The sequence below is a fragment of the Sinocyclocheilus grahami genome, unplaced genomic scaffold (assembly GCF_001515645.1).
Source record: "Sinocyclocheilus grahami isolate Dianchi unplaced genomic scaffold, SAMN03320097.WGS_v1.1 scaffold787.1, whole genome shotgun sequence".
NCBI classification, from domain to species: Eukaryota; Metazoa; Chordata; class Actinopteri; order Cypriniformes; family Cyprinidae; genus Sinocyclocheilus; species Sinocyclocheilus grahami.
The window spans coordinates 728,432-753,720 of record NW_015505966.1 but is presented as its reverse complement, the minus strand read 5'-3'; the positions used below and the strand labels follow the sequence as shown (position 1 = coordinate 753,720).

Below are 25,289 nucleotides of genomic sequence, written 5' to 3'. Positions count from 1 at the left end.
GTCAATGGGCTCTGATTGGTTAGCTAGCCCAGTGTGTTGTGATTGGCTAAACCGCCTCTAGAGTGCATCTAATCGTCCCGCCCCTCACCTCAGCGCCATGTGCTCCGGTTGTATTGTAAACAACGGCGTCGATAATATCGCTTATCAGTTTGAGCCCGATTGAGAAGCAGAGGATATTATTGAAGAGGATCGTGCAGAACCTGTGCAAGCACGGCTTTTAATGGTAGGCCTATGTTTTTTGTTTGTTGTTGTCTCATACTTTTAGATATGCTGTTATTTGTAAATGCTACTGCTTATGTTAGCTTTTAATATATGGTTTTATCCTGATTAAAGCTTTAATACATTACGGCAACTGCACGCGCGTCCATGTTTAATAAGTATAATTGGAACAGTTCATTGTTGGAGCTGAGCTGAATGAGAGAGAGAGAGAGCGTGTGCAGAGCAGGGGACGCGAGGAACAGTATTAAGAACCACTGCTTTAGAACATTGATTTTGAAACTTGTGAATCCATTAGAATCGTTAGAAGACAGAATCACGATTCATATATGAATAGATTTTTACGTGCACCTCTAGTTTTCTCTTCCTCTTCTCTAAAGCAGCGCAGCATGGCCTCGCCCCCTTTGCTGCCTTTTCCCGAGGGCGGGGTTTATCTGGGTTTCTGATGTCACAAACCCGGGAAGTAACTTGTTGTAGTCCTTACCAGCCGTTTTTGTAGGCATTAAACCGCCAGAATTTTAAAAGACGATATCTCCGTTTGCATTGCCCTTTCAGCTTCATAACTTTGCAGATATTGTTTATGCTCAAACAGCAACATTACACACTAACTAATGTTAAAAAAGTGAAATCGCAATCAACCACCCCTTTAAAATGGGTTAAGTTCATAAATAGCTATTTTCCCACCGAATGACAGATTACCTAAATCCACAAATAAACTGCTCTTCACATGGTATTTCAAAGGTTGTGCCTTGAATGACCTGAATATACAAAGAAGCAACAGTCAGCTGTTTTTATATGCTGTAAAAGGCCAAAGATGGTTCCATACAGAGCACTTTAAAATCACGCCAATCTCACATAGAGAAAATGCTGCTCTCTCGCTGTAAAAACTGGAAACACAAACCCAACAAAAAGAACGCCAACCAGATAATCACTATTCCAATTAGATTTTAGTTCACATTGTAGATATTTTCACGTTCAAATAAAATTGTGATGAAATGACAAAAATTGTTCCTGAGCCTGCTATTTTGTCAGTGAAGTTTGATATAATTATTTGAATAGGGTGACCATGCGTGCCATTTTCCCAGGACGCGTCCTGGCCAGGATTTCTATATTGCCTAAAATATCTAGGTTTTGGCTTTGTTTGCGTGTGCAGACCGATCGGTGTATGACATCAAAATACCTCGAGAGCATTTTGAAAGCATAAGGAACCGTCTGTATGGTGTTTTGATGTCATACACCGATCGGTCTGCACAGGCAAACAAAGCCAAAGCCTAGTTATTTTAGGCAATATAGAAATCCTGGCCAGGACGCGTCCTGGGAAAATGGCACATATGGTCACCCTACATTTGAACAGCTACAAGATCGCAAATACAACAAGTCAAAGCGTGTTTATGAGACTAGGATAGTCATCATTCTCACAGTATAAAACACATTGTGAACAGCTTTCTAAGTATACAATGTTCTAAGATCCAGCTGTGTTTACTATGTGATTGATAGTTGATGCACTGCTGTCCTCTCCATGACATAGAGATTTACAAGTTACTTGACTGTGATCAGGAATGATGCAACAGCAAACTGTTGTTGAGTTTCTCAGTGATACATGCTAGTGTAATTGCACAGTGTTTTCAGACATTTGTTTGTCCTCATATGACTAAATGTGTGAATGCTACAAAAGTAAAACGACTACACTGACTGAAGGACCCGCTTTGTGTTGTGCCAAATCACCACTAATGCCTGCTCAACTCTGATAAGGTACTTTAATACTGAACGCGTTCAGAAAGTGGAGGCCAAAAATGTGAGACACATTCAAATTGTCAATGGGAATAATACATGCGACATCAAGCAACTGAAGAGGTTTAAGAAGCCAACTAAGAAATAACAGAAAATATTCAGCTTAAATTACATCAAAATACATGAAATTCCATGTTGATCAATCAGTGCTGAGTTTTGAAATTATAAAAAAATACTGCACATACCTAATAATTAATGAGGTAAAGTAAGAATCACCATAAACAAATATCAACTTAATTGCCTCTTTCTGTCTAGAAAGATTTTTAGTGTATTTTTAACAAGATGGTTATTGATTAACTTTATATGAAGTTACAGCGCAATATTTTAAGTTTATGGCTGAACTATTGAAAGTTTAGAAGAATCGTAAAATACATTGCACTTTGTCCATCTATTTTAAATCACAAATCACATTGGGTATTGTGATCAATACCTATATTTGGGTCAACTACAAGCATGTATTAAAAAGTCCATCTCGACAGATGAACCCTTGCATTTGTTGATACATAAATCATGAAATAAATGTTATGTTTGCAGTCAAACACACCTACCACATCAGTGCAGTATTTTTTTCACTAAGAACTACTGTTTTAAGAAAGGCTGATTCTGAAACACCTTGCTACTCAGTAGTCGTTGAGGGGGCTTTGGGCGACCCGAAATGAGTGCAGTCCCCCTAAAAGTAAAATGTTCATAAACAGTAAGTATTATGACTGTGTGCAGTGATTATGGTTGGGTGACCAGAGGGACATGCATGCGTTTGTTTCTCCCAAAATCATACCAAGAAATCAAACAGTCGACACTCAAACATACCATAAATATATACAAAACAAGTTTAATAACCCCCAAAGAGTCGCAGAGCAGCAGTATGCATGTGAACATGTTACCTAAATGAATCCCCTCCCGCTTGAGTGTCAAAGATCAGAAGCGAAAGGTTGCACATCGCTTTGGTTACCTCATAATAGAGCAAGGCTGCTTTTGAATATTTGAACATTTGGGCTGCATTCCTTTTTTTTCTCTGCCTTCCCTTGTTGCGTCTTCTCATGTTGCAGGTAAGACAGCTAAAGCGCTCTCGGAGTATATGCACAGTCACATGGCTTCAGTGTCCAAAGTGAGGGCGTTCTTTGATCTGGATCGGGTGACAGGTCTTAGGGTTCTAGGAGGAGGCTAAGAGAGAAACAAGAGACATGTGAGAATATATCAAACAAACGGGTCAATCAGTGAATCAGCAGGTCAAATCAGAGAGCAATGCACACCATGTTTACTGTCCACAAATAAACATGATCACAAGATCAGGCCAATATGAGCAAGGGCACATATATTTCTGTGATGTGTCAGTCTAAGGACAGACAAACATGATTTGAGAATGCATGACTGAATATGCATTGTGTACAAAGGCCTGTTTTTAGTCGGTTAGGTAAGGTGGTATGGTCACGGGTTAAACTGGCCCACTAGCTTTGGTTCATAAAATAATTAAATTATGTCAAAAAAAAAGATGCAAAACAACAAAAAAAAACCATTAAGTATTATCAATCTATGGAAGCCTATTTCTCAAATAGTGTCTACACCGGACACAAGCGATGCGACAAAATCAATGTAAATCCATTATAATCATTGAAACTCTCCACATTGGATGAGATAAAAACAGTACTCTACACACTTACACTACAACTGATTTGGAACTTTCGCTTTGACACATTTAGTGTAGACAACCTCAAGCTATTGTGATGCGACAACAGTCCGGCCCAGTGTAGACATGGCATCTGTTACGAAACTGGTCAATTCTCACCATGGACTACATTTCCCACACAAGCCCCATACTACACACACAATTACACACACCTGTTCTCCATCAGGAGCACTATAAAGGTTACTCACTCACTTGCACTCACTGCGAAGCATTGTTTGCCTGTGCGACATACCAAGCTTTTCTTTATTGAGGATTGTTTCTTTGTGTATTACCTGGATTGTTTATCGTTTCTGGATTCTCTGCTGTCTGCCCCGATCTCTTGCCTGTTGTTTGGACTCTGTTTGTTTGCTGCTCTACAATGGCCAAGGAGGCCGATTATGAACTTCACGCCTGTTCATTTATGGATAAAGAGACTAATTGTGAAACTGTGTTCCCTTTTGTCCCACCAAACCTCCCTCTCCCTCCTCATCTGCAGGTCATGTTTTTTGTCCTGTCTCCGCTGTTGTCTGTCTGTTCCTTTAGGTCATCCTTCGAGGGTGGTTAGCGGTCAGGATCCCCTTCAGGACATCCAACCTCCAGCTACACCAGAAGTGGAGGAACCCAGATCTCCGTCTTCGGCCTTCAAGACCTGGACTCCACTTTGGTCCGTCGACCCATTGGTGATGCCTCGGCCCCTAGCTACCTCATCTCCACCATGCTCTGTCAGTCCACTAGTTCTGCCAGGCTTCCTCGTCCCCCGGCTCCACTTTGGTCAGTTGTCCCACCCTCGCCTCAGGATTACACTCCTCCGGCTTCGCCTCATCCCTCCATTCCTCCGACTTTGTTGGGCTCCTCTCTCCCTTCAGCTCCGCCATGGTCCTCCATTCCCTCAGTGTCACCTTGGCTCTACGGCTCTTCGTCTCTGCCTTGGGCTCCTCTTTCCCTGGCTCCTTCTCCGTCAGTCGGACCCCTGGTACCTCCAGTTCCACCCCCTTCATAGTTCCTCCATCCGTCAACTCCACCGTGGACTATTAGTAGAACTTTCTGGTAGGAGCGTCTGGAAGCTGCTTTTAGGAGGGGGGGCTCTGTCATGAAACCGGTCAATTCTCACCATGGACTACATTTCCCACAAGCTCCGTACCTGGAACTACAGTAATTACACACACCTGTTCTCCATCAGGAGCATTTGTTTATCATTTCTGGATTCTCTTCTGTCTGCCACGACCATTGCCTGTTATTGTTTATGCTCCTGTCTCTCCCTTACGGCTGCTTGACTCTGTTCACCATTGATCTGGTGTTAATAAAGCTGCAACTGGATCCTCACTCCGCAGACTCAGTTACAGCATTAGAGTAAAATTGTTAAAGTGGTCATATGATGCGATTTCAAGTTTTCCTTTCTCTTCGGAGTGTTACAAGCTATTCGTGAATAGATAAGATCCCTAAAGTTGCAAAGACTAAAGTTTCAAACACAAAGAGATATTCTTTATAAAAGTTAAGACTGGTCCACCCCCTCCTAAAACACTTCGTTTAACCATGCCCCCACATGTCTACGTCACTGTGTGGGAAGATTTGCATAACACCGCCCAAATGTTCACGCAAAGAAAGAAGGCGTAACTTTGATTCTCGCTGTAGTATTGTTGCTGCCACCGCCGCCATGTTGTGAGACACGACTAGAAATCAGTGGTTAAGTTGTATTTACAACACTGTTCTAGAACAGTTCAAACCAAATATTCAGATGTCTGCAACGCATTTTACGGAGGACAAGGACTATTTCCTGGGAGAGTAGCCTACAACGCCGGTGTTCTGACAAATAATGCAGGCTCACATCCTGTAAGTACGTTTTCATATTTAAAGGATTTACCACTGATGATTCAAACGCGAGTTTTGAGCAGTATAGAGTAGCGCTTGTTGTTTGTCGTTTCTCCGATCACAAATGCAGACATGGTTTTATGTTTACGTGGCTCGATACGCAACGCAAAGACAGTATAAGTCATTATAATCCGTAATTATATCCCCACTGGATGCTACAAATGCCTCGTTTGTAATGGGTTTTATTGGTTTTGTCTCGTCGCTCCGGGACACGGCACCAAAATATGGTAAGGGGCGTAACATTTCCGTCACACACTTGAGGTATTCGGCCAATCCCAACACACTGGGTAGCTGACCAATCAGAGCACACCTCAGTTTTCAGAACGATGAGCTTTGTAAAAATCTACGCGTTTCAGAAAGGTGGGGCATACAGGAGACTATACAAAATATATTCACAATTACATTGTAAAAGTCATATGTCATTGTAAGAAATTATGTGAAAAAAACAATTTCTCACCACTTTGAGAAATAAATTTGCAATAACGAGAAAGTGAATTCACAAATACAAGAAATAGTCTACATTTTCAGATATAAAATCACAATTACAAGAAAAAAGTTACAACTTTGTGAGTCCTGTAAGTAACAGGAGAACAGGAGAAGTTTTACATCATAATTCTTTCTAAATGTTTTTATTGTAGCGTGTGTTTAGATGCTACTCTTGTCCTTCCACACATCTATAAAAGGCAGCAGCATGATCTTTACAGGAATATTGAAATGAATCAAAGGATGACATTATGGCATTCTTGCAGTCAATGTTAGAGGTCACTCATTCTTAGAGTCGCAACAGTGCTGAACTTTTTTTCCATTTATAGACAATTACAGTGAACTGATGAACATCAAAGCTTTGAGAGATGCCTGTGTAGCTCTTCCAGCATTGTGTAAGTCAATAATTATTAAGCTTAGGTGCACTGATAATTCTTTTTGTCCAAGGCATGGTTCACATCAGACAATTCTTGTAAGCAGCAAACTCAGTTCTTTATAGGGCAGGGCTACTCTGACCAACATCTACAAATGAAATCCCATCCCATTTGATTCCTGGTCAGCTGACATCTGACCTGTTAGCTTCTGGAGAAGTCACAGTACCATCACCACAACAAAATATGGTCCACTGTAAGGGGGTGCTCAGAGGTCAAGTCAACTTTTATTTCTATAGCGCTTTATACAGTACAGCTTGTGCCAAAGCAGCTTCACAGTGATTAACAGGAAAATAGCAGAATCAATGATGAAACTGGAGACAATTCAGATTCTGCTGTACAGCAGCTCTAAAAGACAACAGTGTCATTAAATAGATCAAGTCAGATCAGTGTTGGTTCAGTTAAGACTGGGCTGCACCATGATTTTAATCATGCTTCTCTATATTTACTAAGCATAATCATATGCGATATTTGCTTGTTGATTAGCCTATTTATCCTGAAACAAGGTTTTCTTTTAAATCGATAAATCTTCTGCTCGGTGGTTTACTTAAACTTTCCAACCTGGCAACCATGTGCACATGCTCTAGATATTCTGCTCAAATAATAGTGTAATAGCGTCTGTTTTCACGCCGGCATTTGCACTGTTTGCTGCGACTAAATCTGTGAGCAAACCATGCGAGTTGACATTCTTTTGGTTTGTGCTTATGTGAAAGTGCAATAATTCTGATGAAATAAACAGTAAGAAATAATAAAAATAAAGGTTTATAAATCAAACATTACTCTAACACTCTTAAAAATTCAAAAGGGGGTTTTCGCAGTGATGCTATAACATTTTGGGTTCCTATTTCCAGTTCTTATTTCTTTTTTTCTTAGAATGACATTTTAACAGTCTAAATAACGTTTTTCCATTATAAAGAACCTTTTACCAGCAGAAAAGATCAATAACAAGAGACAATAACAAAAAGTTATTCGATAACAAAGATTTGTCAGTTAAGCAGCTAGCATTTTCAAATCTGACATTTTGGTAGAATAAGCCTTATAATTTATGTTGTGTAACAATGTCTCTCATCCATCAAAGCGTCTTGAATCATCTTTCCCTGCCATTTTAGACTGCCACGTCTCTCCTATGACTCATCGTAACCGAATGCTAGTCGTGACCTGAGGTGAGAGTGTCAGACTCATCGGATACTCACTCAGCTGACTATAGCCGGTAAACAGCAAACATTGGTTAGTGATTTAGCAAGTTAGTCACAACAAGCTAACAGTTATCTCATTGCTGCCAGGCAAGTCAACAGCTAAGCATCAGAAAACAGGGGTACCTCAGGGGCACGCCTCTTAAATCTGAATTGGACTGAAGCAGATGAGGCAAATTCCTCCTTCTCCTCATGCTCCTCTGAGGCTACGGGTTGGGATGCGGATTTATCCTGGAAGGACTCAGGAGGGGAAAGCAGTGGAGTCATGGGCTCAGGCTGAGGCAGAGTGGGCTGGGATGGGGTCGGGGTGGGTGTGGGTGTCAGCGGACCAGGAGGCTCAATGGGGGCATATTGCTCCAAGTTCAACATCTCATATTCGGTCATGTCAAAATCATGGCCTGTACCATGACAACAGCACATTAAAACACAGACTGTGACTCCAACTTATACTCTGAATATATTTTAAAACTGAGTCAAAGCATTTTTACATTCATTATAAATGGCTTTATGGAAGATTCGATTCTTATGTAAAGCAGAATGACAAAAACTGATAAGTTACCATAGTTTTGACACTGTGAAAGACAATGCTGTTAAAAATGATTGGTGCAGGGGAACTTCCTGGTCCTCTTTCGCATTCAATTCAAGTGAATGCAAAGTGAATTCATAATTTCTGAAGCACTGACAGCCCGTTGTCATGCACTTAATTGTATGGAAAAGAGCAGCAGGAACATTCTGCCAAATATCTTTTTTGTGTTCCACGGAAGAAACAAACTCATATTGGTTGAACAACATGACTTTGACAGAATTTTCTTTTTTTGAGTGAACTATCCTTTAAGAGAAATAAATGCTTCTCTATGATCCTTTGACTGTAATGCACAATAAAAATAGGTAAAGACTAGACAATAATAAACAATTTCCTAATCAAACATTTACCCAGGACATTGGCAGGGCTACAACACTCAAGTTAAGGATTAATTACATGTAAGGGATGATTGAGAGAAGCAGCTAAACCAAACACGATTAGCAGAAATCCGATTGGCTGATAGTAGGATCTTGTTCAAAGGGTTAAGAGAAATACAGCACTGATCATTTGGCTTGGCTTTGCTTACCCTTGCTGTAACCAGCCTCTGATTTGCTGCGCATCATAGTGCATGTTCTGTGCTGTGCGGCTGCAGGTTGAGTAGTTACAGAACTTGAATTCTTTGCCTGGCCCTCTTCCTGGAAAGATGACAGGTCCTGCATGCTGAAACTGCGGAGTCGCTCGGAGAGAACACCCTGGCCCTGGATCGAGAACATGGAGTCAGATGGAACTCTTTAAGATGGTCTAAATACTGTCTTGATTTATGCTGTGTTTTAGACTATCATCAACAATCTGCTTTGTTTATACAAAATCAGCCTGAAGATGTGGAAGTATGTTTTGTTTATGCAGTCTGCTTAAATAATAATAAGGCATAAATATAGTAAATATTAACTTCAAAAGAAACACATATTATCTAAAATAAACTAAAACCAGTCAATATGGGATACGTTAAATTACACCCAAAAGTGATATATCAAAATTATATTTTTAAGCTATAAATCCCATGTTCTTTGGAGTTTGAACTATTGGATACACTATTATCTAACATATCTAGCCTAAACGATTAAACTCATAACTTTGTTTTAAATTATTTTTAGTTTAAAATAGTTTTTTTGTTATAAATTTTATTTGCTTGTTTGTAATTTATTTATGCATGCACATATGTTTATTTATTGTTTATTGCTAGATAAAAATAAAATCACTGAAATCTATTTGCAGATTTTGGTAATTTTGGTAACAGAGTGAAAAAAAAAATCTTCAAGAGCTTTAAAGGGGTCATATGATGCGATTTCAATTGGTCCTTTCTCTTTGGAGTGTTACAAGCTCTTGGTGCATAGAGAAGATCTGTAAAGTTGCAAAGACTAAAGTCTCAAATCCAAAGAGATATTCTTTATAAAAGTTAAGAGTCAGCCACGCCTACCTAAAACGGCTCGTTCTAACACGCCCCCACATGTCTACATCACTATGTGGGAAGATTTGCATAACGCCGCCCAAATGTTCACGCAAAGAAAGAAGGCGTAACTTTTATTCTCGCTGTAGTTTTGTTGTTGCCGCCACCATGTCGTGAAGGCGCTGTGTGTTTTGTTGTGAAAGCGAAAATACTTTGTTTGGTCTTCCAAAAGAGGACGATATCGCTTCGTCATGCCTAGAGTTGATCCGTGCTGGTCGCTGAGGAAATACAACAACTTCGCGTTGTCGATCGCCGGATTGGCTTTCACCGTGGACGAAGCGGAGTCCAGCCCGGGGTCATCACATGTGGTTGCCGCAAGCCCTCCGGCCGAGCCGTTCTCATGTCTGCCGGCTGTTCCTCACTCTAGCCCGCAGTGTGTGACGCATTTTATGGAGGACTGTTTCCTGAACCTGCAGAGTAGCCTACAATGGGTCTGAGCTCAAAGGCTGTTCTATAAAGTGCGGCAGTTCCAACTTTGCAAAGACAGTCTGGCGCTTCTGACTCACAGCCTGTAAGTACATTTTTTATATTTAAAGAATTTGCCACTGACGAGTCAAACGCGAGTTTTAAGCAGTGTAGAGTAGCGCTTGTTGTTTGTCATTTCTCCGATCATAAATGCAGACATGGTTTTATGTTTATGCGGCGCGATGCAACGCAGCACGTAAAAAGACAGTATAAGTCATTCTAATCCGTAATTATGTCCCCACTGGATGCAACAAATGCCTCATTTATATTGGGTTATAATGTTTTTGTCTCGTCGCTCCGGCCGGACACTGCATCAACAGTATGGTAGGGGCGTAATATTTTCGTCACACGCTTGAGGTATTCGGCCAATCACAACGAACTGGATAGCTGGCCAATCAGAGCACACCTCGCTTTTCAGACCGATGAGCTTTGTAAAAATTGACGCGTTTCAGAAAGGCAGGGCATAGAGGAGCAACAATAATGTACAGTATGTGGAAAATAATGTGTTTTTTTAACCTGAAACCGCATAAACATTGCATTACACCAAATACACAACATAATGTTCTTTTTAGCAACATCATATGACCCCTTTAACTTCCTATCGTATTGGAGAGAAAAGAAGTAGCACGTTTATCTGCCAGAAGTAGGTCTTTAAGCGCAATGGATTGTGCGTAATATTAGCCATTAGAGTGTGCATGGAGCCACACTTCAAAAATCTACCTGAAATAGTAGACCATCTACTTTTGACATACTCTTTTCAACATACTATGCTTTGGGACACATGGATAGTATGAACATTGGGACGCAGGGTATTAGATTACTACCTTTGTGGCAGCCATTACAGCAGCTGTTGCTGCCACATTCAGGCCTTTCCTTCCAAAATGCACCAGGGTGTCGTAGCTTTTATCTTTTGCTTGGCAAAGGTATTCATCGATGTCCTAAGAAAGAGTCATAAAGAACATTTCACATCAGTTGTATGAAGAATGGTACTGTTTCATTCCATTGTATACTTTGTGATCAGCACCACTTTTCACTTTCTATGAGTAAAAGAAAATTTGAATAGTTTTCATTTTCTCTTTGTTATCAGTGGTATTTGTCAATTCCATTTGCCCTTAGTTTGTCCTTCTGACGAATTTCCTGCCCCAAGAATAAAGAGCAGAGCAAAGACTGTGGAAAATAACAGTACCATTTCCTCCACCACCGCTCATCCTCTGTCAACCAGGGAAATCAACTCAAAAAGCTTACAGGAAAAGAAGTCAAATGTACTTCCTCCTCAATACCAACAATTCAGTTTCTTAGCATTAAAAACACTGGAAAGTTGAGATTCTCGACAGCTGATAAGGATGATGCTTGCTAGTTTGTTTAACATTTAGAATATTAGAATATTTATTAGTCTGTGTATTAGAGAAAGTTCTGTATATCATTTTATATATAATTTCATTTAAATATATAATTTGATTTCATTAGAATTTTTTTTAACCTAGACAGGGTAAAAAAAATTGTTCAACAGAACGGAAACATAAAAATGAACAGTGAACAGATCACATCAAATACTGTACCTTTTCCTTAGAGGACAGTGTAGGGTGGACAAATTTTCTATATAAAACACTGGATCCCTTTGTGTATGGGGAAAGTAACCACACCACAAAGGCAATTTTGAGTTCATAGTAGAATGGGAGCCTTCAAAAGACAATAAAAGACAATCATACACTCATGTGTCAAGCTGGTTACCGCCAATGTCAAATCGTCATATGCATCAGCAGAAATAAAAATATGAGTAATTCCTAACAAAAGGATATGACAAAAGCAATGGCACACTGTACTCACCAGCACAAAAATATATCAGTAATCACTTCAACTGTAGTAAAAAGTGCAAATATTATCCAGTACATCATCCATTTCACCTGTTTAAAATGAGCAGAATAGTAAGTTTATGGAACCAGCAGGCAAATAAACATGAAGTCATTAAGCTCAACTGATGAAAATATATCAGAGCTGTACTTACATATTCTCTCACATCTTTCGATTTAACAGCTTTATATGAGGAGTATGCCGGGTAAAGGGTACCAAATATGAGCCTGTAAGAAATGCAACAATCATGCTTAAGATAAATAAGTGGAAAACAAACAGAATAGGACAAGTGTACAAGTGTATTTGACATGGGTTTTATTTGTTGTATTTTAAAGTATCTCATTTTATTTCATTAATTATAATTTCTGTTGGCAAAACAATACGATGTTGCCTTTTTTGTTGTTTCGTGAATTATTATGTTTCATAGTTATGTAATAAGTCAATAAATAGAAGTACTCTAAATACTCTAAAAATAGCTCATGAAGACATTTAAGTATTTTTTTCACGTTTCACTTGAAATATAAAATGCAAAGTTTTGTGTCAATAAATAGTTCCATGCGACAACTTACCCCAAATAGTGTATACCCCACTTGTCCTGCTATAGAATGTGATTTAAATTAACACATGTGATTTAACTGATCTATTTTTTCCCCCCTGGCCAATAACAGTGGTTTATTGACATTCAATAAGACACGTATTTTGAGAAAATATTCACTGGAATAAAAACAAGTAATCCCAGTCTCCCCTACCACAAAATTCAGCAAAATGCTTTGTACTACCTCATCTGTGCATGTACTCAAATCTCTTCAGAAAACAGTTAAGGTTATGTACACTCTAAAAAAATGCTGGGTTAAATACAAGCCACTGCTGGGTAAAATAGGGACAAACCCAGCAATTGGGCTGTTTTGACCCAGCGGTTGGATTAAATGTTTAACCCAACCTTCTGGGTAGTAACCCAACCGCTGGGTCAAAACAACCCAATTGCTGGGTTTGTCCCTATTTTACCCAGCACTGGGTTGTATTTAACCCAGCATTTTTTAGAGTGTAGGGTTTATTTGTCACAGAAATTAATGTCAAGTATTATATGATTTCAGTATTACAAAATTACATAAAAATGCCCACTAATTATTTCCATCTAGGCCCACCACTTCCCTGAAAGGAAACCGCTCCACTCCCTTTCCATTATAGAAATTTGAGATAACTGCCCTTTAGTAGGCCCAGAATATTATTCTTCCAGTTCTTGCCTATTGTAAAGCCACTGTATCACGTAAACAGGCGACATATCTGCACAGGTTTGCATTCTGCATGCTTGATAAAAATAGACCGAGGGCGCAAAGAAAGATCAGAAGCAAATGTGACGGAACACTGCTGACACTATAGATTAAATGGGTGATTGGAAAGTAACCAAAAAACCAAAAGAAGTGCCCTGCACCTGTGTTTAAGTATTTCAGTTTAGCACTATTTCAGTGTCCTCTCTTTCTCAGTCCCAGCCCTGTAACAGCTGCGCTTCTGACCCGATCAAATGACCGACCCACAAACCGAGTCCAGAGTCACCCAGTCACCGTCAGGGACCCTCAAAACTAAACATTTCCGACCAAGTAGAGCCCACTGCACACTATCTAGGGCACGCCAAGCAAAAATACCGGTTTGTTGTCTAATTTTAGACTCTTCACACAGCTAGTTTACAGCACAAGTGTTGGCATATGTGCAATGTCATCGGATATTGTGATCTAAGATGAATCGGACGGCTATTTAGAGATTTTGCGCGCTTAGCATAGAGGACTGACTGAAGCATTAAACAAAACTAAGACATTTACGTGGAATACATCAGAACGCGCACGGAAAAGAATACGCCATTTAAACATAATTCGCGACAATAAACCAAATACTGGAAAACACATCAGTGACCATCAGCGGGTTGATCATCCCATTGTCTTTCTTTATGACACATCAAAGACTTGCTCTACTGTACACTCGAAACAATGCTGGGTTAAATACAACCTAGTGCTGGGTATAATATGGACAAGCAGTTGGGCTGTTTTGACCCGGCGGTTGGGTTACTAGCCAGAAGGTTGGGTTAAACATTTAATCCAACCGCTGGGTCAAAACAACCTGACTGCTGGGTTTGTCCCTATTTTACCCAACACTGGGTTGTATTTAACCCAGCATTTTTAGAGTGTACCTACACGACTCCAAGCAATGACTCAATATTAACACCCTATTGTGCATTTCCAATAAATGATGTAAAACTGTTACATAATATGAACTGCTTCAAAAGCTGAGCTAAAATTGTTTCATATCCTGCATAATTCACCGTGTCACTGGTGTCAGATTCTTATTCTGGAGAACCATCAATATCCATTAGCTTGCAAGTGTACAGTAACCTAAGGTAACCTTTGTAATAGCCTTTCAACATGTACACAAAATAATCTGAAGACTAACCAGAACGAATCGGACCTGATGCATAACCATATGTGATTTCATTCTGTCTAGAATTAAGAGGTGCCCTAGAAACCCTTGCGTTTTCGCATTAATAAAAAAGCTGAAAAACAACATATTCATATAAAGATTACGCATTGAATTTTCATGCATCCCAATAAAAATGCTTTACAAGAGCAGAATAAAGACTTACACCACAAGCCTAGAAATAATCCAGGAGACCATTGCGCTATGAGAGCGGCGTGTTGTCGACAGGGAGGAGTTTCCTTCGAGTCTGGTGTCGGCATTTATCGTTTGACAGACGCGTCCGCGCAGGCGCTCTGCTCTGAACATGTGGGTTACAGATAATGGACAAAAAGAACAAACATAACGGACAAAAATAATATACGACCCATAAATAATTGTATGGGTTTGAAAACCTAGCGAGCCTCAAATGCTGGTAAGGTAGACATCTCATGTCACATGATGCCCAAACATGCTGCCTGTGTAGGACTCGTAAGATTTCTGCCCGACACCAAAACTGTACAGAATTTTTTTTTAAATAGTCTTATGACAACAAGCTGCAAAAGCATTCCGGCTGAATCATACTCGTACCTACCCAATCTGAGGTTGTAATACTCTAAACGCACTTATTTAAACTCAGACACGCTGTCTTTGGGAAATAAACAGAGCACGTAACCTAGATTCAGAGTCAAAAGACACTCAGAAGATCAGGTTTCCTTCACAAAGCTGGACAGAGAGCGAGTCAAAAGGAGAGAGAGACTGAGGTAAGTAAAATAACCCTCTGAGAATCCCAAAAGACCGTGCTTAAGCAGCAGATAATAATACAGTCAACGAGATATATTACTGTAAAACCCCTATGCTATAGAGTAAATTATGACTTGTACGAGATTTTAACAGATTATATTAGAACATCGGTTTCATCAAGTCAAGTCACCTTTATTTATATAGCGCTTTTAACAATACAGATTGTGTCAAAGCAACTGAACAGCATTAATTAGGAAAATAGTGTGTCAATAATGCAAAGTGACAATAATAAACACTCATTTTTCAGTTAAAGACAGTTCATCATTGAATTCAGTGATGTCAACATCCAGCTCAGTTTAAATAATATCTTTGCAATCATAGATAACGATAACGCTGGAAATGAAGTGTCCCCAACTAAGCAAGCCAGAGGCGACAGCGGTAAGGAACCAAAACTCCATCAGTGACAGAATGGAGAAAAAACCTTGGGAGAAACCAGGCTCAGCCGGGGGGCCAGTTCTCTTCTGACCAGACAAAACCAGCAGTTCAATTCCAGGCTGCAGCAAAGTCACATTGTGCAGAGGACTCATCTGGTTCCTGTGGTCTTGTCCCGGTGGTCGTCTGAGACAAGGTCTTTACAGGGGATCTGTATCTGGGGTTGTGAAATGTACTTTTTGCCTGTAAAATTTTATTGGTGTTATCAACATATTTTTCTAATATACAAAACACAGTTTTGTGCAGATGTGAATGTTTTTCTACAACAGCAAAGGTCTGAAATGAAACAAAATAATCAACGCAGGGCTCCAGACTAACATTTGAGAGGAGTGGCACCAGCGCCACTAAGTTCTACAGATGGTGGCGCCAGGAGCAGATCTGGTAACGCTGGGGGTGGTGTGCGGGAGTATGAAAATATAGATCATTTAATCATAAAATTACTATTGTTTTGCATTAATAAGTGCAGTTACTAATAATATTACATGTTCATTTCTTGTTTATTTTTCTTTTGTTTATTGTTTATACAGATTTGACAGTAAAGCACTAAGCTTGAGTTAAGATGCACGCAAAATGTACTTGTATTAACAACAGTAACAGGTGCAAAATCACATTTTTATATAGAAAATGTATATATTCCACTCTTATTAAATGTACCATTATTCTTCTAGTATATGGAACTGACCAACTTCAGTGATTATGTGTGATTTAGTAGCAAATTGAAGAAAAGTTTGTTTTTCAAGGCACTTGAAGGTGACTTTTCTTATTTCATACACAAAAAAAGTGTAAAATTCTGACAAAATCAGATTTCTTGATGATTTGATATTTTATAGAGAAAAAGTAGAAATTAATGACTAATAAGCCAATAAGTGCTCCTCTGCTGCCCTCTACAGGTTATAATTGTGATTTGATGTAATTTTTTATTTTATTTTACATAAGTGTTTGTTTACCACAAAGTATATTTTGGTCATCCCATTAAAAATAACATTCAAACTGGATCATTTTAGAGCTTAAACAGTGCTGGAAATAGTTGTGAAATGCTTGAAAGTCATTGAAAAGTGCTTGAATTTCTCTCTCAAAAGGTTGCATGAATGATGTAATGCATTCGACTATTTCTACCGCAACACCATGGTTTAGTTAGCGTTACTGCGTATGCGTAAAGCTGTTCTGAGCTCGGACAAGTCTGTTTGCGTCGCGGTCCGAGCTGCGCAGCTGAAACGTAGCGCGGTTTAGTTTCGCTTTCGTTTTGCTTGCCGTTTGATGTTTCTCAAATGCAACAGAAATGGCAGTGCTTGTGAATTGGACTGCTCACAAAAATCAGTCGCACAGGCAGAAAAAATGGTCGTAAAATGCGACTATTTGGTCGCAGTCTGGAGCCCTGCAATTTGGTTCATTCAGAAGATTATAAACGAGTCAACATACTGAGCCTGGATCTGTACAAAATCCATGCACTTGTCACTCCAGAGTGCACAATCTATGCCAAATAAGCAGATATTAATGGGTCATGCCATACTAAATTGGTCATGCCAAAACTAATTATGAAGCCACGATGCACAAAGAGGAGTTGTTTCATATGGAGAGTAGACATATTAGAATTATAGCAAACTGACAGCTGACCAATATTCAAATATCCAACTTAAAATATAACATGGTTGAAGAAACTATTTCATAAATTGTCAGCCATTTACTTCATTAGGGGAAAACATCTGTTTCGTAAGCATTTCAGTCATATAAAAGCAAAAGCATAGTAAAAAAAAAACCTCATAATTAATAACATACAAAGATATAGAGTATCTCACAGAAGTCAGTACACCCCTCACATTTTTGTAAATATTTTATTATATCTTTTCATGTGACAACACTGAAGAAATGACACTTTGCTACAATGTAAAGTAGTGAGTGTACAGCTTGTATAACAGTGTAAATTTGCTGTCCCCTCAAAATAACTCAACACACAGCCATTAATGTCTAAACCGCTGGCCACAAAAGTGAGTACACCCCTAAATGAAAATGTCCAAATTGGGCCCAATTAGCCATTTTCTCTCCCCAGTGTCATGTGACTCATTAGTGTTACAAGGTCTCAGGTGTGAATGGGGAGCAGGTGTGTTAAATTTGGTGTTATCGCTCTCACTCTCTCATACTGGTCACTGGAAGTTCAACATGGCACCTCATGGCAATGAACTCTCTGAGGATCTGAAAAAAAGAATTAGTCTGAATTTAGTGCTAAATTTAATGTACCAAAGTGTCTTTATGGGTAAGAAAAGCTACAGAGGAAGTAAGATATGTTGTCTATGCCTATAGAGCTCAAGGGGAAAACACAGGTCTTTTAGCTTCTCAGCGCTGCTAGCCTGGAATGCATCTCCTCGATATCTTCTTCTTCTTCTTCCACTTCTGAGGCTGCCATGTCTTCAATCGGCACTGGTTCAGGCAGGGCATCTGTGACTTTTCTGGGTGCTTTTCCAAGTGCACCTGTTATTAAACAAAGCAATAATTTAATTTTTGGTTCATATCTATGAGTGTATAATGATAAAATGTTTTGTTCGGTAGCACTTTTCATCATAAGAAAAGGCTGGGGAGGTGAGATAAAATGGCCATTTCCACATTATACACAAAAATTGGTTTACGGGGGAAAAAAACAGCAGCTGTGGTTGCCCACATTAGGCTTTACAAATTGAACTTAAATTTACAGTAAAAAAAAGTATATTTCATTAATATAATGTTAATATACCAACCTACTGAAGTACTAAAATCTGTTTTGTGCCTCTATAATACACTGACAACCACCAAAAACACTCACTGTAAAAAAGATTTTGTTTTTGTAAATAAAACGAGAGTATGTTTTACAATAAAATACTATTTCAATATTTCTTTAATAAAATTTCCTGTTTAATTAAATGCGTTATCTGCCATTTCCTTGTCATTTCTGGGTGAAAATAGTTTCACCATCCATTTTTTTCAGTGCAGGTAATAATCCACATCAATCAAAACAAGTATCTTTACCAGAAACTGAGGTAAATGCATCATGTCATGTTACACTGCCACACGACACAAAAAGAATGCAAAAGATTTAACACAAGATTTAACATAAAACCATAATGTAAACAAAGAAGAAACAGTTATTTAAACAAGATAAAAAGGTTCGTCAAGACAAACCTTAAATTTGGCTTGGGAAGGCCAGACTAGAAGGTTTGAAAAGTTTGATGGTTTTCAGTTTGAAATAGTTTAAAGTAGTTTTAAAGCTTAAAGTTTGAATGTTTTGAAGGCAATATAGTGTGTCAGAAAAACATAGATAGATAGATAGATAGATTAGAAATATTTGGTAGAATGGAAGCTTGAATGAGTTTGAATGGCTTAGAAATAGTACTACATAGAAGGGAAGGGATTCTGGGAGTTTAAATTTCAATTTTGATAGTTGGAGTCTGAATAGTCTTGGCTCATTTGAACATTCCGTCAATGTAAGTCTATGGGACTTTTATGAAAACCGTAAGTCCAATCAGTTAGAAAAGATATAGCACACTTGGTCAGATTGTTTGGTGTTACAGAGTTAAAGCTCTAGGACGAGTTAGAGTCAACAGTTTTAGTAAGAAAAATAATCATAATAATTTAAATTTTAAATAGTATTTCAGTAAGTTGGCTTTCTCAAGCTGTCACAGTGAATTATACAGTGGTTTTTCAGTGAATTATAAGATGACAAGATATTCTTTTCCAAAACTGTAAATGTAACAGTATTTTACTGTAAAATGTCATGAAATGTTCTGTTGGATTTTTTAGTTTTCACTGTATATAGTAAGGGCAAGTTTTTACCGTAGCATTTTTAGCCTTTTACGGTCATTTTTGTTTTTACAGTGTGGGTGATGGTTATGTGGTTCCTTACCAGCTGTAATCTCAAAGAGGATCTTATCAACCTCAGCCTCTGCTGCTTCCTCCATTTCCTCCTCATCATCCATCCCTTCCAGTGTATCCTCCAGCATCTCCTCTATGATTCCCGCCTGTGCAGTATGAGTGCTCCACGTTAGAGATGTTACATGTGCTCATCAAGACGTTTCTTTGCAGAATATTAGAAGAAGTGTTCATGTATGTACCTTCATCATCTCTTTTGAGAGTTCTGTCATGGTGGCTTGAATCTCTGGGATTTTAACCAGGCTGTTCATGGCCTTCATGACCTCTGTGCTCTTCTGCATGGCACCTGCCACTCTTAATACAGCTGTAATTGGAAACCAATGAAAAAAATGTATGAGTAACACTTTATATAATAAGGTTAATATTATTGAATAATTAAGTTGTTGAATATATGCTGCATTGGTAGTGAAAGAACAGAAGTGTTTGCCCACAAGGCTGAGAGAACTCGAACATTAGCAGCACCTCCAACAATGTGAGTCTGACCCAAATGTTTACTTTTAATCCGATACATTTCCCCCAAAGCATATTTGTTACTTACTACAAAATAGTCAGAAGAAGACAGACTGCAAGAAAGCAGGTTTGACGAATCAGTGGTCTGCCGTTTGCAAGTTAGACTCCTAATAACACCTTTGCTCACCTGCAAAAAAGTGCGCGGCTGCGCACACAACTGCGGATGATTAATTTTACACTCAAGTCGAGTCTGGGGTGTGCGATACAGCATCGTCTGCGATAATATGATAAGTGTTGTTGTAATGATGTGCGATCTGAAATGATCGAGTATATCACAGAGAGTGCACGCACGTGATTTATTAGTCTATTAAAACTCAAAATTCAAGGCATTCTAAATTGTAGATGGCAAAAATGCTTTTGTATGCTTTTTTATGTTTATATAATTGAATATAGTTAACTTAATCTATATCACACAAAGAGTAGCCTACCGTTTTTCTGCAAATATCAGCATGAACAAATTTAAGAATCATTTTACACAAGTTCAGTAAAGCAATAAGTGACTTACATTTTAGACATAATATTGCTTGTTTTTGCTCAATTTTGCCAAAGAAAATAGTTCCAAAGATCACAGCACTGTTTTGCGTCTCTGTGCAATGGACGTTGTTTACTTATTGAATGAATCAGCTTTTTGAGCGAATCGGTTGAATAAATGATTCAGTGATTCACTCATGAAAACAGTCAAATGTTTGTTTCTGAATGAATCAGTCATTTGAATGAATAGGTTGAATCTCAATGACTCACTCATTAACAGTCACTTGCTGTCACCTACTGGCGGTTTTAATTTCACATTTAGACTATTTTGTTCATGTTTTAAATTATTTCAAATATCAGTATTCAACGTTTTATGTTAAAAACAAAACATTATTTATCCATCTGTAACTGCTGTTTAAATCAAGCGGTAACCTCCCGGTCTCTCTGGTGAAGCCAACACGGAAGTGACTTAAACTGTAATTCATCAACTGGCCGCTAGAGACTGGCTGCAAAAGGGAGTCAATCCCATAGACTCTCCATGTTAAATTGCCCAACTTTACAGCAGAAAAAAAACATGTTTACAGCCTGGTTCAAAAAATGATTTTGCTCTATATAGCTAATTTTTTCATGACAACTGTGAGGGGGTGAATTTTTTTATAACTCACCCGTTTAAATTATATTAAGCCTTAAAGTTCTGCATAATTAAGGGCGTGGCCACTTGAGTGACAGGTGGATTGCTGCTGCTGTCACCACCGTCGAGCTAGGTGGGCGTGGTTTCAGCAACCTGCTCACGCCTCTTTGCCCATTTTCGATTATCTGGGAGTGACGCACGGCCAAGATGGCGATGGCCGGCTCCGCCCACTTTGAGCTTCAAAAACTCTCTTCAGAACTCTACAGGTGACGTCACGGGCACTATGTCCATGTTTTTATACAGTCTATGGTTTAAATGCATCCATGTCCCCTCTGAGATACATAAACTGTGTAAATACATCTAAATGCTATTTCATATGCAGATTCCAGAAATGTTTTCTTACGTTGGAATGAATTACTCAAGTAATATTCTAAACGGTGACTTCAACTTCTACCAAAGTAATTTTCTGGTAAGATATCTGTACTTTTACTTGAGTATAGCTTTCAGGTACTTTATACACCACTGCGTATTTATAATGACTTCACCCTAGGCTGGAAGATTTTGTATTGTGCATTTTCAGTGAAATGTTTGTCTAATAAAGTCTGTATGCTTCATATAGAGAGCTACAGTACAGATCGCACTTCCTTTTTCCGTTTTGCTTCAACTTCAAACTCATCGACACTAGGGCTGAACGATTTTGGAAAATAATCTAATTGCGATTTTTTTTCACTCAGTGTTGTTTTTATTTTACAGTGGGGTAATTGTGTTTCAGTAGCACGAGATAGCTTGATTTAAAACTTTGAATTGAATAAAAAATGACAATGAGGCTATGCAGTTAATAATAAAATAAGAACAAATAAAGAAATGACTAATGATAGCACAAATTTTTTAAAAATCACGATAGGCCTACAAATGAAATAAATAGCTTTTTAGTTTTTCGGGTAAGTCTAACACACATTAGGGATATTAAGAGATTTTTTTTTTTTACCAATTATCCAAATAATGTTTAATCCTAGATAGCTATTATTATCAGAGGACACGTGAGCATAACGGTTAGCAGATCAATGAATGAGAGGGCAGTGTTACCAGAGTTGCCCATTTACCACACCTTGTTACAGCACAGCAGGGCTATTGCAGACAGAAACAATACTGTACTACATCCATGTTTCCTGTCAGCTTGATTTTTGAGTGGACTTTGCTGTTCCGATGAGCATGAATGCTATATGAGTGGAGCGACTGAGTGGAGCGCACACATAGAGCGGGATAATACGGAGAGCGTCACACCACCTGAAAGTGAAACCTGAGCGGTGAACTCATTTTCGGCAGCCGGAATTTCAGTGCATCTCTAATTATTGGCGACATCAGAAATGGATATTATATAATAGCTGCTTTTACGAACATTTTAGCAATTTAAAAATATTAAACAAATTTTTTTTTTTACTTTACACGGCACCCCGGTTGGGAAACACTAAGGCATAGGACACACACAGGCTTTCCTCCTCACCAACGACATTAAACACTGTGTCTACACCGGACGCGAGCGGCAAAATACAGTAGAACCCATTATAATCAGTGACGCTGTGTACACTGGATGCGGCGCGACATTAAACTATTGCCTTGTTCTATTTATGACGTACTGACAAAGTTCAAATGCTTTCGCTTTGTCGCATCCAGTGTACAGTAGAGCTTTTGCGGCACGACACACAACTGTAGCATCCGGTATAGACTCAGTGAGTGAAGCCGAGAGCAAGATATGCCTCGTCATATTTTCTGCATTTAGCTTTTGAATGACCAGCACCTGCCTGGGTCTGTGCGACTTCATCTATGGCTTTTCTCTTCGCTTTCACAAACCGATCCATCACCCATTCTAAGTTACATCCTTTGGCTGTTTACGGTTTTATTTCTTTTCTTTTTCTGCTGATGGCCCGCGCTCGACTTGAAGCAGCGCTGCTAGACCGATGGGTGTGTGTCATCAAAGTACTGCGAGAGCTATAAGAGCAGGGACGTCTCCTTATGCTTTCTCTCGCCGTACTTTGATGTCATACACCGATCTGATCTTCAAGTCGAACACACCTCTTTACTCTCGCGTGTCACGTGACCGTGTAATCGCAGCCTCTGCGATTGAAAAATCGCGGTTTCTCATATCGCGATATTATCGCAAATGCAATTAATCGATCAGCCCTAATCGACACAAACCTTGAACCTTTGCCTGTTTAGTGAGTATCCATTTTAAAAACTATCAGTTGATTAATCGGTTATTGGCTAGTGTGGTCCAACCTAGCTATCGGTATCGATAAAATCCATTATCGGTCGACCTCTAATTTTAATACTTTGGCCCAAACAACAGTCCGGACAAGATGACAGTAGTTGCCAAGAGTTATAGCCAGTGTGAAGATTTTGAGTTAAATGTAATCATTTGTCGGCAAGTGTATGATGCCTAGTGTGTTCAGATTTAAACGCCGTGGTGTACTCCAGCCTTTTCCCACAACTTGCACATTATTTCCTGTGGCAGCTATACAAACCCAAAGCATAACTTAAAATGTCGTTCTTTTCATCACATTGGTTCCCCTTTTTTTCTGTAACATACTTTTGACTGCAGCCAATTAAATTCAAGAATCAAAAAGGTTCTTGTGTGAAAAGTGGATCAGTGGAAGAGTGTTTTTTTTTTTAATGAATTAATTTAATGAATCCATGCCATTTGTGAACTTACAGAGCACATTGTTGGGTCTGCAAATAAAAACTATACTCACATAACTGATTCTTCATACTGAGCAGCACAGAGTTCATTTGGGCTTTAGAGGCGTACAGCTTGCTGATAGCTTTCTTTGAGTGAATCATCTCTTTGGCGAGGATGATGCAGACATCTTTCTGCCCCTTCTTTGCAGCATCTTTGATCGATCTCTTCACCTTCTCCTCCTCTCTCTGAATATCTTTGGAAAAAATATAAAATATACACAATTACAACTTCTGTCAAGTACAGTTACCTAAGTGAATTTCATTTAAAATGATATTACATTATTACAACAGACTGCAATTTGTCAAAATAACAATTGCCGGTGTAATATGACCTCACCTCGAATCTGTCTGTCAATAACCCTCATTTCTTTTCTGATTTTGAGAGACCATTCATTGATCTACAGAAAAGAGATGAAGACAGCTTGAGATTGAAATGTACCTACATACGTGTAAAGGCGATTTTATGATGTTAGTTCTCATAACAACCCACGTACAGACCACAGAATTAAACCAAACTTTTTAAAGTACCTCGTTTAAAATGGCATTACGTAATACAACATGTTACCAACAAGTAGGGCCTATGACAAGCGAGCTATTTATAGGCCTGCTATTATTTACAATGGAACATTTAATAAAAACCCTTAACTCCCGAGTCCATGTTTCACTTACAAGGTCCTTCGGTGGTTTCTCTTGCGTTTTTCCAAAAAGCCCCATTTTAAACTTGTAAATTAGATAGCTGAACAGCGACGAGCTCGATCAAAATAGTACATTAAATGTCCACTTCCTGATTCCAGCCTCTCGACGGATGACAACATAAGGAATTTCCGGTTATGGTAAGTAAAGTTTACTTTTCATAATAAAAGTCCAGCTTGAACTGTATTTTCCGTTACTATTAACACATAATCTTTTTAATGTTTGTTATGTCGAAATAGACAGTGATTGACAAATAAATATATTTTTTTCATACGTATACAATTATATAAATATATAAAACATATTTGATTATTTATTTATGTACTTATTTATAAATAAAGTAGGCTAATAGGACAGTGATGTGAACAGTGACCATCAATTAGGAAGCTAAATACTTTTTAAGCTCATTTGTTTTTCTTTGTACTCACTCACTGTGTTCTGTCTGTCAGAAGGAGGGACTTTGTAGAAAACGAAGCGTTTGAGAGAGGCGGGGCATAGAGGACCTACAATAATGTACAGTATTTGACAAATAATGTGTTTTTTGAACATTAAAGCATGTCAACATATTCTGTTACACCAAATACACAAAATAATGATCTTTAAAAAAGCATCATATGACCCCTTTAATTGAGAGACCCGTTTGCTCTCACCAGGCTTTCAACATCTGAAATGATAATCTGA

The 25,289-nt window shown here is 38.6% G+C and overlaps 2 protein-coding genes and 1 long non-coding RNA gene across 4 annotated transcripts; 1 reads left to right on the top strand and 2 right to left on the bottom strand.

Moving 5' to 3' along the window:
* Positions 1–1,531: 1,531 nt before the first annotated feature.
* Positions 1,532–14,724, bottom strand: reep1 (receptor accessory protein 1). Of its 2 annotated transcripts, XM_016246157.1 has the most exons (8): positions 14,625–14,724; positions 12,147–12,219; positions 11,969–12,045; positions 11,701–11,821; positions 10,966–11,079; positions 8,756–8,927; positions 7,773–8,044; positions 1,532–3,168 (listed from the first exon to the last, which is right to left on the bottom strand). In XM_016246157.1, exons 1-8 carry the CDS (start codon positions 14,654–14,656, stop codon positions 3,091–3,093), a joined length of 939 nt encoding a protein of 312 aa, XP_016101643.1. In that variant the 5' UTR covers positions 14,657–14,724; the 3' UTR covers positions 1,532–3,090. The 2 variants fall into 2 exon arrangements, with proteins under 2 accessions (XP_016101643.1, XP_016101644.1); XM_016246158.1 differs by lacking the exon at positions 7,773–8,044.
* On the top strand, positions 13,446–23,912 carry LOC107561687 (uncharacterized). Its single transcript, XR_001605887.1, has 3 exons — positions 13,446–13,460; positions 17,718–17,723; positions 23,397–23,912. It is a non-coding gene; the product is annotated as an uncharacterized lncRNA (long non-coding RNA).
* Positions 17,882–24,733, bottom strand: LOC107561686 (charged multivesicular body protein 3-like). Its single transcript, XM_016246159.1, has 6 exons — positions 24,585–24,733; positions 24,253–24,313; positions 23,930–24,109; positions 19,750–19,871; positions 19,542–19,656; positions 17,882–18,136 (listed from the first exon to the last, which is right to left on the bottom strand). Exons 1-6 carry the CDS (start codon positions 24,627–24,629, stop codon positions 17,994–17,996), a joined length of 666 nt encoding a protein of 221 aa, XP_016101645.1. The 5' UTR covers positions 24,630–24,733; the 3' UTR covers positions 17,882–17,993.
* Between the last annotated feature and the right edge of the window lie 556 nt (positions 24,734–25,289).